The sequence below is a fragment of the Aptenodytes patagonicus genome, chromosome 3 (genome assembly GCF_965638725.1).
Source record: "Aptenodytes patagonicus chromosome 3, bAptPat1.pri.cur, whole genome shotgun sequence".
Classification (NCBI taxonomy): Eukaryota; Metazoa; Chordata; class Aves; order Sphenisciformes; family Spheniscidae; genus Aptenodytes; species Aptenodytes patagonicus.
Genome location: NC_134951.1, coordinates 63787700 through 63800187, shown reverse-complemented (window position 1 = coordinate 63800187; position 12488 = coordinate 63787700). Strand labels below are relative to the sequence as shown.

The following is a 12488-nucleotide window of genomic DNA, read 5'->3' as shown; positions in this document are numbered from 1 at the left end:
AACAGAGGCTCCTAGGAGCAAACCGTACTTGATATTCAAACTCTGAACTCAGTCTCGAGCTAGAGTGACTTAAAATGGGAGTACTTTCCCACCTTTTCTCAGGTATGATGATTTTCAGAGAATATTGAAATCCAAATCATATTACTAACTTCACTTGAAATTGATATTATAACATTTAATAGTAAAAATTTATCAGAGACTTCACTAGGAAAGCAAAATGTTAAAAATGAGATATTAAAAAGATGAATAATGAATATAATTAATTAATGAATATAAATGGAACAAAGTGGAAAATATTTACTTTTACAATGTACTACTGTGTGACCCAGGCATGTGGTGTTAGATTTTTACCTAGTACACATCAGTACAGATTTTTGAAGTCAGTCGAGCTGCACTGACTTACATTTTGCGTGGATTTGTTCCACAGTTCCCTAACCTCTTGTGTAGGTGGATTCCCAGAGACTTCAGCAGGCTTCCATGTGAAAGTCCTGAAATCTGATCTCTGAGGTTAATATTGAAGTTCCACATTCCCATAGAGAACCTGCTGATAGGTATCAGAATACAGGACCACACCTACGGTCAGAATTTGGCCTGAAGAATCATATGAACCTAAGCAAATGCTTGATTATACATATAATAAAGAATTACACTGATTTTCATTTCCAAATTCTATATTGAAATGTTTTGCCAATTATATACTTCTTCATGACAAATCATGGTATATCAGAGAGAAAGAAATATTCAAACTCATGTAATTAAACTCCAAGGTTCCATTAAATCTACAGACTATCTCTAAAGATTTCTTTTCCACAGGAAGAAACACACAGAAATGCGAATATGCAAAAATCTCAGGACAGACATTCAGATTAATACAGTGAAGTAACCAATGCACAGCATGCAGCTCAGTTCTCAATAGAAAATTTGATAGGATCTAATAAATTCTGTTTATAAGGGTGAAAGCCTGAAAAAGTCTGATATGCTAGCACTCCACACTGCGTGAGGGAAGAAAAGATCACTAACATGCTGGGTTGTATTCTGTGATGAGCTGTGCATAGTCAAAGACATTTTGATCAGTCATGCAAACCCCCAAGATGAACCCCCAAGTTAAGTCCTCAGTGAAGCTTGTTTACACACAGAAATTCTAAGAATCACATTTACTGAACAAGACATAAGATCCTGGATGACAATGAGGAAGTACGATGAATTTTCTGAATATGTTGTTATATTTTGTCCCTGTATCAGTGTATGTTGAGTGTTTGTGTGGGCAACACAGTTACTTAATATATGTTAAACGGGTAAAAGCTCATGTTCTCCATGGCAATCCATACTAGCAAATATGGCATGGGTCCTGGAATCTGGCTGAGGAGGAAAAACACTGCCAGGTATTTTTCAAACCGGGTGTGACAAGTGTGGTGGTTTTGAGTTGCAGGGAAAAAAAACCAGCATTCCTAAAACACTGTTGCATCATAATTATTTCATTTTAGGAAATAAGTTGCTTTGTTGGTATGTGATAAACAATGAATAATTCTGTCATTTTGGGCACTATATTCAAATAATGGGCACTTTACCCAGTTAAAAATGGCTCAGATAACCGGCCATATTCACTAATGAGAACTTTTAACACCAGTTATGTTTGATATTTCAAGATTAGATCTTAACACTTTGCCTCTGGGGCTGATCCTCCTCACAAACTCCTTCAGCTCTTGGTTCTTGAATTGTTAGAAGAGGAAGTTGTATCCTGCCGAAGGTCATGAAAATCCCACTGAATCCATTGATGCATGTACATCACGCATACATTTTGTGCATACTGCTGTTGATGGTGTTGCTTTTGGACTTATTCTGCTATTTGACTTCTGGCCTACATTGTCATTTGCACTATGAGAAGCCCTAGAACTGGGGAAGTATCCTAAAATGCTGCCTGTCTTCTGAGCCTGTGTGTTTCTTGATAATTTCATATATTGTAGCACATGTGTTATAAATGAAAAAAAAAAAAAAAAAAAAGGTCTGCGGGAGCTCCAAACACAAGCAAATACGAGATTTCACCCCATGCAATGCACACAGTTTCTGATTACCAGAGTAGCAGGCCGGTAAGCACCCCGTGGGCACCCACTGGCACTGCTGATGCCCCATCTCCGAGGGGGGACTCGGATCTGCTGACTGCTTCCTGCATTTTCTTTCAGTTTAGGCACCTGTCTGCTGATTTCACAGCGTCTGCCCATGAATCCTGATTTGCAGATACATCTTCCTGACATATCACATTGCAGTGATATGGATCCTAAAGCACTGCAGCCACAGGGTATACAAATCAGCTTTTCTGGGGCCCAGAAGTAGCTGGGCTTTAAGAATGAAAAGTAAACACTGTTAGAAAGTGAAGATAATGAAACTACAGCAAATAAGAGTACAGGGAAAAAGATAGTAGTAAACACAGTAGTAAACAAAGATTAATTCCAACCAACGGCCAATATTGTATCAACAAGCTTGACATATTTTCTGTGTATGTTATGCAATCTGTGCAAATTCCATTGATACCAACGATTTTTCTTTGAACGGACTCTTTAAACAGTGTTGAAAATAGAGTGTTAGCAAACCTCTTCAGAAATTACGCAGTTTATGCAGGGTGAAAATGATCCCTGTGCTTTAAATTACACACATGCAGAAGTGTTCTGAGGACACAGGCCTAACCCACAAGTCCTCATGCTGAGCTAGAGAAATGTGCAGCCAGCTATAACATATTCCTTAGCAGCCTAAAGAAAACTCTGTGAAAGTTCATGAAACACTGTTTTTTGCAGTGATTTATGAGACAGCAAAACAACATCAAGGCAAAACACACTTTCACCAAAAAAGAATACATTATTTGGACAATACAAGAAGAACCCCTACATTAAAACATTAAAGCAGAACATTCACAGCAGAAGTAAACTAGCATCCTTTTTTTTTTTTTCGAAAATCAGATGCTATCAGATATTTTGCAACTCTCTTCATAGAGGGATTTTCCCCCAGAGCTGCAATACTTTTAACTAATTTATTTATAAGAAGCATTCAGAATATAAAGTGTACATACCACATATAAAAATGTACTTGTATATACAGTGAGGCTTAAAATATATTTGCATGCAATGCTCTGTGTTTTGTTCTAGAAAATCTTTGGAAAACATTTTAAAACCAGCCATTTTACCATTCTGTACGTAAGAACAACCCATCTATGTTAAGTGAAAAACGAGCGAAAAAGAAAAACTATCCAAACCGAAACTGTATTTACTCATGAGAAACAGGGAAGAAAAACAGAAAGAAAACAGCATTTCGCGTTCACTCACCTGGCAGATGTCGCACCGGCGCCCAATCACGTTGGCTTTACACTCGCACTGGCCTGTCCAAGAGTCACAGATCTCTGAGAAGGAGCCATTGATGTGACAGTGACAGGCTGCAGAGGAAGAAGAAGGAGCTGTCAATGTATTTCCTAAACCACGTATGCTGCTGAAGCTATCTTTAATAGACAAATGTTTACAGCGTGGCTTTTGCCACCCTGAGAAACCCAAGAAGGCAAGCCCGAGTAAAGCAGGAAGGTGTTACTCCCATACGGTGACAACAGACATTAACCTACCCATATTAATGTGGAATTTTGCTCCAAATTATTACAGTGAGAAATTTTGCCTCGACTTCATAAACAATTTGTTTTATATGCGCCTCTCAGATCAAACGAGGACGTTTAGGGCACATTACTGTGTATGTGATGATGGAGAATTAAGGTTTTAAAACAGTAACTGCCTTTACATTTTAATTAGTGCCAAATTTCCAGACCGAGGGGATGGTGGGGAAGGCAGGGCTCTTTCCCTCTCAGAAGCTGCTCCCTCAGAACAGTCTGGCCATTGCCGCAAACCCTGGAGTGGGCAGGGCTGCACTGACATAAAAAAAAGGGGTACAGACCCTTACACGAGGTTTGTACGGGGTTTAGCTATGGCAGGTGGGAGTGCTACTGCTCCACATGCTGCTCCTCCTGCCCCGGAGGCCAATCCGTGTTAATGTAGTAGGCAGGAAATGTCAGCAGGCTGAGGCCCCAGAACAAGGCTACCTCCAGGGGCCTTGCTACGGGGGCTGTAACCTCCTCAGCCCCCCAAGAGCTCCTCCTCACAGACAGCACCCTGGAGTACAGCTGAAAAAGGGACCGAGGATTATCTGCTTCCGTGACACGCTGGTACCTCTGTCTCAGCAGCAGCAGCACAGTTCTCAGAGGAAACGTAACCCAACGGACCAGCCTAACTCATCACAACGCTCTCTTACGGATTTAAAATGGCAATGAAGAGGAACTGCTGTTCCTTGAGGAAAATAAAAACGCTTTTGGCTTCTAAATTCTCATGTTTTAGGAGAAGAGAAATTTTTGGGAAGCTTTCTATCACCCTTTATGTTCTCTGACCACAATTCTTTTGGCATGCAGAGATTAGGAAAAAATCCCTTTAGCGCTCAGAGTAGAGAAGAGGGATGTGATCAGGCGTCACAGGAACTATGGCCATGCAGTCACCAATTCTATCAGCGTGAGCTGGTTCCTGCACGTCCTTTTTCTTCCCAGAGGGGAATGAATCCGCATCTCTATATTGATTATCAATGTACTCTGTAAACCAGGGCTCCAATCCACTTTTTGGCTTCCTGCGGTGCCCTGACTGCATGTGTTGGTCTTTTTCTCAACCTGACAGCTTCATTTTAAGAAACACTTAAGAGTCCCAACAGTGAACACATGCTGGTCACATATTTGCATGTCACAAGGTGCCATCTGAGACAAAGCAGTTATATTTTTTCTATATATAGACTATTACAACAGGAGCTTCCTCATTACTTTATTGGACTTGCTACATTGTAAATTGACAGGATTATTTTCTGTTTTTCCCCTCACTTTTCAGGTATTCTGTAAAAGTTGCTTCTTTTAAATGAAAGTGACTTCATGGGTTGCTAGTCTGTTCACGGCCTTATTTCTCAAATGTTTGCAAAGATGTCTCATATTCTGGAATAAGTAACAAAAATATGTTGGGCTTTCCTATCAGTCTGGTAACACTATCAGAGGTTTTGATGTCTTTCTGTTTTGCAATATATTTTAAAAATGTAAACACTTAAAAACACTTCTGCTGTAATTAACATAGCTTCTCTTTTCCTTTTACTCTCACACTGTACACAGTGATGAGTATCAAATATATATATTTCGAGTATGTTTCTAATTAAAATGGTCAGCAGTGAAAGGTGATGTGAAAGCTCAGACTCAACAAACCACAATTCTCAATGAAAATTAACAGTATTTATACAGAACTCAAAAAACAAAGCTTGTCTTATTTGAATTGTTTTGCTTATCAGGCATATGACACCACAAGAATCAAAAAGAAAATTTACACTGATTTTATAAACAGATGAGTTTGTCCTATTTATATTATATATTACTACAAACAGCATACCACGTATTCTTAACTCAGCCACGGATGACTGAGTGCAATACAGTGGTTAGGCAGAACTTGGAAGTCAAGACTTTGATTGTTTTTCTTGGCTCTGGCAGTACATACATACAGAAGAAACATACAGTCCGGGCTATTCATCTGCTAAACTGTTACTCAATCTGATAAATTGCATTTATCTCACCTAAAGCCTTCCCATTCATTCACCTCTACTGGGAAAATTAGCTATTGTCCAAACCTCCAAATGGTTGCCATAATACAATACCGCCTGTCAGAGAAGTTTGTCTTACTTTCTCCCAAAACGACACTGGTCAAGACCTTTCTCATTCTCTCTTGATTTGTATAAATATTTATGCGTGTTTATTTACAATCAACCTACACACTTACTCGCCTCCAACAGTAGTACCTATGCACTGGCACATAGGCACACTTGAATATTTGCTTTAATTCATCTCATGTCACTTAGCTTTATTACCATCAGCACAACCCCCAGGTATTTGCTTCAGCACCCTGTGCTGTTTCGCACCAAAACACCAACCTACTAGAATCAAATCAAATAAGCCTAGGACATTTGCTCAGTTTTCTTAGATTATAATTTTGTACAGATACACCAAGAAATTCAGAGACGCTACAGTGATGTAAAGTTGTACTGTCATTTGAAAGGGTTAATGCACATGACAACAGCACTGTACTGAGAAAGAGCAAGAAACATTTCAAACAATAATTTGAAAGCAAAATTCATGCTTTGCAATACTCTTGGATTTGGCTTTTTAATAAGGAAAGAAATTGAAAACAACAAAGTAAAGGCACAGTCCCTCTGATATTGTAGCTGCAGGGCAAACTTCATGGAAGTCTGCAAAGGAAATAAAAAATCATATGCAAAAAAGAAAACCCACATGAAAGAGGGAGAGTAGATGAATACAAGGTAACTGTGAGCACAAGGCTCTGAATACATTAGGGGGCTCTCCTTGTCAGTGATACTGACAACAAAAGCAAAGGTTGTAATTCTACATTAAATACGTATTTATTTTTAATAGTTTTTTTTTTAATTGTATGTTTTCTGAACTCTCCTCATATTACATCTCTTTCCCATGCAGCTGCCACTACTGTAGAAATGTTCAAAGCAACAGTCCTATTGATGACTCAGGAATGGTGACAAGCTACTGGAAGCTATGATTTTTGAAATATACTTCTTTTTAAATCACATTACACACTTAACACCCTAACTTATATGACATCATTCATCACAAACTGTTAACTCGTGCAGAGAATATATGTGATTGTCCAACTTTATCCAGCATTGTATAAAGTAGGTACAGAAAGCATTTACACAGGTGTATGTCTTCATGGCTATCTATGATTTTACATATATCAGTGTTTATTAGCCTTAGCTGTGAAACCTGGTAATGTTCTGCATCTCACTGGCTCCCATGCAGTCTTCGGTGGTCCAACAGAACTTAGTATTCTCACTGTCAAACTGCAAGCCACTAATAGAGCAAATCCTGGAAATGGATGCCAGTGGCTCAGACTTTCGTGCTTGCAACACATACTGCAGAAGTGGTCCCTGTGTTCCTACACACACAGCAGTAAGACCATGGCCCAGCTCTTTTACTTGCATAATTTTATCCTGATATAACACCTTTGTACTCAATGGAGTTGCTCTGAGTTTACTGCAATGAAAGAAAAGGATTAAATCCTCGTGACAGTGAAATAAAATACTCTGCTCTCTCAGGACGGTTTACAACCTGTTGTGTTCCATTCCTCAGAATAGGGTGGAAGGGTATGTGAAGAATGGTTTTAAGTTAAAAGCCTTGTTCTGCCCAATAGCTGCATTCTGAATTGTGGCAGCAATAGCTCAGAGAGCCACTGCCTTCTACAGAAGAAAAAGCTCCTGCTCCTACCAAATCTTCCATCTGCTCTCAATTTCTTGCAATCACTCAGGGGAAGTATGAGCTGGGGCTCATACTTAAACAAAAAGCCACCACTCAGCTGAGAAGTGGTAGCTTGCTGCAGTGCCAGTTATCTTCCTCCAAAGCACCTTAGAAAATTTGTCAGGAGATTTTAGACTCTGCTTTGCAGGAGGCGGGAGAATCTTGCCCTGTAAGAGGCAGCAGCTCCCAGCAACTCTTACCGAGGTCATGTAGGTGGGAAGGAGATCACAAGTGCTGCCAAAGTTGCACCCTACAGTAACTGAAATATCACTCCCTCCTTTCAGCACCAATCTCACTAGTTAATGGGATTTCCCTGGATGGCTTATAGCATTTTTAGTGAATTGTTTTCATTTATTTGTATTTATTTCTGTAGATCTGACATTTAGTATAACCTTTTGCATCCATGCAATGCTCTGCTCTCCCAGGTTTTTTCCATGTCTGCTTCATTACTGCTTCAACTACAGCAGGAAGTTTTTTAATAGGTTCTTCTTTCTATTTACTTCGCAGCCTCCCTTTCCAGATGCAGATGCAAGTAAAACACTATTATTATTTGAGGTGTAAGTACACCGTATCATTCTGCTGCTCACACATAGAGGCACAGTCTTCCTCTCAGGAACACAGATATAGGATAGATCAATACTGTCAGGAGCAGTAAAAGTTCACGACTTACGTTGACAGTTCCTTGCATCAAGAGCATCGCCAAAATATCCATCAGCACACCTCTCACAATATTGGCCTGTTGTACCTGGCTTACATATCAGGCAAGCACCAGACAAGCTGTCACAGCTGCCAGGAATGGAGAAGTCAAGGTTGTCATTACACTGGCATGGCTGGCACGATCCCCCTGGTATTAGAGGTTGTCCAAAATAGCCTTCTGCACACCTAAGGTAAAAGACATCACCAGTTAGGACCCGTAAATAATCCTCTTAATAGAAATATTTAATTTTGTTGCCTCACTAATCACCAAAAATCATTTGATCTTCTTTCAAGTATTTCTTAAGCGTCTTTTTTCTCTCTCCCTCCTTCTCCTTTTTAACAACACTGTAGATACACTACCAGCTGAAATCCTGCCAGTTCTGCTAGTAATTAGATTTCAGTGAGAGAAAAATCTTGTCACTGGCACTGAAGACGAGACAAAGCATAATAAGAAATCTGTCTATTGGCACACTAGAGGAATTCAGGTCCATGTTAGATAGGCTTTGTATTTCAGCACATCATGTCTAGATGTTCTGTACTCATTTACCAGCAAGCTTGATGATTTTTTCCCTCTACCTTAAAAAGTTGTTTAGTTTAGAAAAGCAGGTTTAGAAAGTAATACAGACATAAATTTGTCTACCTAACAAGATCCTCCCCTGACTTAGCCTTCCCCTGAGCTAGCCTGACCCCCTGGTTAGATTTGTTTAATTAATGGATTGCTAATCTCTGTGTACAGGTAGGTAACAAAAAGATTGCTCATTATCACAGAAACTATGTTGGTGTGTACTATACCTTTCATATTTTAACAGAGATGTTTAAAAATATCACCTTCTTTTCCACCTTGCCTACCAGCAATTTCCTGTGAGTACCATGTAGAACAGGTTAGTAAATCCGACCTAACATGAGTGTGTATTTAAAGCAAATCTCTACTCGTCTCACAGCCTATTTCCTATTTATATTCTGGTCTGCTTTCCCTTTCCATTACATTTGCTCACACTTCACAGTAAGAGCAACTTGCAGATAGTAAAGAAAAAGAAGAAAAATTGCCCTGTTCCAGCTAATGAAGTTATTCATGTGCATCTCAGATGAACTCCAATTAGTGTAAAGAAAACAGAAAGTACGTAAAACACGTTGCATAAATTAATGTTTCCTACTATTTTAAAGTTGGTTTGAATGCACTTCTAATGTACATAGATATCCTCTCTGCTTTGTAATAGTACTGGATGGTATGGCTGAGCAAGGATTTTGGGTACCATCCTAATACAGGAATGCAGAGCTCCACTATGCTTTCACTCTTGTCCCTTTATGTTCATCGAGTTCATCCTTTTCCTTGCATACAGAGTATCTCATGAAGCTTCCAACTGGATCCTAAACAAAGCCATCTAAACATTTATTGGGTATTATTCAAGATCATTAGCAAAGATTATAAAAATTGATGACTGAGACTAGGGAGGAAACTATAGTTGGATCTAACTGAACAGTGTTTTCTACTGAGATATTACGCAAAGTAGGATTTTTTCCATTCTCTAAGAATACCCACAATGCAGACCATAGATGAATAATATGTATAAATAGTCCAGTGGTTTGGGTGCATGTAAGCACTCAAGAACATGAGCAAAATTTTCACAATCTAGCCCACTGTGCTTTCCTCCTTTAGCATAGCCATCTCTCACAATTACCTCCTCATAGCAACAATACATCAAAATCTTGTCATTAGAATAATTCAGGCATTTTATTTGCAGAACCTGTCACGAATGTAGCCATGTATTGTACCTCCTTGTATTCCCCGCTGTATTTTAGCTTACTTTCACCAAAACAAATTGGCTTTTTTTCAGCAATGACATCTCAGTTACAAAGGCCAGGAATGTCTCTTAATACGTGTAACCATTAATGGCCATGTTTTATCAAAGCCGAAGAATAACAGGATAATTTATGCAGTTATCTTATTTTACCTAAAATGGACGATGTGTGAAGTTCACCCATGCTTTGCTGAGATCTTTCTCACTTACTACTGGCGCATTTGTCATAAATCTGTTATCTTTTGGTACTACTAATCTATTTGACTTCACTTAATGTGTATTCTTTTCCCTCTTCCACTTTCATTTAGGGGTTAGTTCTGTATCTGATAACATTCACAGAAACTTATCAAGCAGTTCACAGAAAAAATACTCTAGGGATTTGTGAGAAATGCACTGCTAATCATTTCCTTCTATTAATAGCAGGAGACCTTGATAACTCTTTGTATTCTCATCAGTTTAGACTTTGCTAATTAAAATTAGGAAAACCCACTACCATCACATAGCTATGTTCTACTTATATACATACATAATCTCAAATCCAGATTCAAGATGATCCTGAAAGTAGGGGTAAACCACTTAAGCTTAAAAGAAAACTCTGTGTATATATCTATGCGTAAATTCTTCCACTTTTTCTCCTACTTCTCCTGAAGTTGCAGGGGAAGATTAAAAAATCCACTTTCACTAATTCTATCTTTATTCCTGTAAGGACATTTCTACTTCAGCTACTCTTCTCAGATTCAAAGCATTACATGTTTGGCAAGTTTCATATTAAAAAAACCAATAATGTATGTGGCATGGAAAATTACATTTATGTATTACACAAAATACATATCTAAATAAATGACTGCTAAATACAACAGGACACCTCTGAGATGAAAAAAATAAACAAAAATAGGAGTAAAACCAGTGAAGAAAGATTGTTTCCATATTTTTCTTTCTTCCTCTATGCTCACCTTTACCCTCAAATGCAGGTGTGTCTGTGACTGACACTGTTTTTATTTGGCATAACTGGTGCCAAATACAGGGCTACTATATAAATATATGTGTATGCATGTGTACTGGGTCTGGCTGGGATGGAGCTTATTTTCTTTATAGCAGCCTGTATGGTGCTGTGTATATACACCTATATGCACACAAACAGAGGCCTATTTTATAAGTTTCTTTATATTTACCAGAAAAAAAGCCCTTGAGACAGAGTTAATTTAGGCTGCAAATCCAAACACTTTAAAGTCTGGAAATACTGTTTTTACAGTTGCTTTGAAACTTACGTGTATTCAACCCGTGTACGAAATTGGGCAAAAGCCCTGTGGAGAAACGGCCTGTGAACACAGAGTTAAAAATCTTAACTCAGGTGCACAACACAGATGTTATTGTTGCACGATCACTTACAAATCTTGCATTTTCTAAGGTCAGAGTGCCTACCTTTGCAACCTGCAAACAATCCTGCATAACACATTTGTTGTATCAAATCTCCTGAATGTTTGACCCTTTTGCCATCAGCACTGCAAAACAGACTTGTACTTCTGGCACTAGTGGAAGAATTATATTAGCTAGGAGGAGCAGCAGGTTGAAGCCAAGGGACTCATAAGGGACTGTGTCTGGTGGCACTCTGTGCTAGACCTGAAGAATGGGGCGGGGGGGAAGAGGGAAGGAAGGACACAACCCAGCTCACCCCTCTCCTCCCACTTAGGTTACACTGACCTCTCATCTCTCCTTCTAGGAGGAAAAGGTCACTGGAACCACATTCATAAATGAAGGAGTACTACAGGAGAAGCTAGACTGTCACCCATTTTGCTTCTTTCCCCTAAAACTGTGTGCTCTTGTCTATATCAAGACTGTGTAGTCGGAAAATGCGTATTGTCATCCTGTAAATGTGCTGGGCTCAAAGGACAACTTTTTTACATTCTCACACAGCCTTTCTATGGAGTTAGGAGAGTGTCTGTCCTACCTCATACCCCTTGGGAAAGTGGGCAGTAAGCAAAAGAAGAATGTAAGTCTAATTCCTTGAGGAAAAGGATTAAATGGGGAAGCTGGGCTTTCTCTACAATTATAGATATGTGGTAACTCCCAACACAGTTTATATCGGCAATTGTTTTGATGGTGTCAGAAGCCAGACCCCTCAGAACATTGAGCAATTTCGGCAACAATTTCCTGAAGAGTTCAAGGGAGAGACGTAGCAAATTTTTTTGACATTTTACAACTCAGATGTGTCTCTGTGTGTGTGTGTGTGTGTGTGTGTGTATCTATAAAAAAGATCTTCTCTCCCTAGGGGGCAGAGTATGATTTTGGAGGCCAAATAAGTACAGTACTGCGTATGCTCACTTCATGATACTTAGTACGCCATGATAATTTAGGACTGTTCAGTTAATGAATCATATGGCTCAGATCACTTGTCACTTTGCAGTTGCTAAAATGAAAGAGAATTTCATGTAAACTCTTTTAGCAATTATACAATCACTATTAATAGCAAAAGGCAACATGCTTTCTCCTGTTCATTATTATTGACAGCTGTGGGCATTTCCAAGCAACTTGTTACAATTAAAAGCAAATAGTTCTATGCGCACTGGAATTAATGGCCTAATTTCCAATGGATTTATATCTCATGGTTACAGCTGAGGGCTGATTATTTG

At 38.9% G+C, this 12488-nt stretch overlaps 1 protein-coding gene across 3 annotated transcripts in view; it reads right to left on the bottom strand.

The window, feature by feature from the left end:
• LAMA2 (laminin subunit alpha 2) overlaps positions 1-12488 on the bottom strand; it is a 389998-nt gene that overhangs the window by 134478 nt on the left and 243032 nt on the right. For all 3 annotated transcript variants that reach the window (XM_076333575.1, XM_076333576.1, XM_076333577.1), the window contains exons 19-20: positions 8034-8245; positions 3315-3421 (exon numbers count right to left, since the gene is read on the bottom strand). In XM_076333575.1, coding sequence (XP_076189690.1) covers positions 3315-3421; positions 8034-8245 — 319 coding nt within the window. The remainder of the gene's footprint in view (positions 1-3314; positions 3422-8033; positions 8246-12488) is intronic.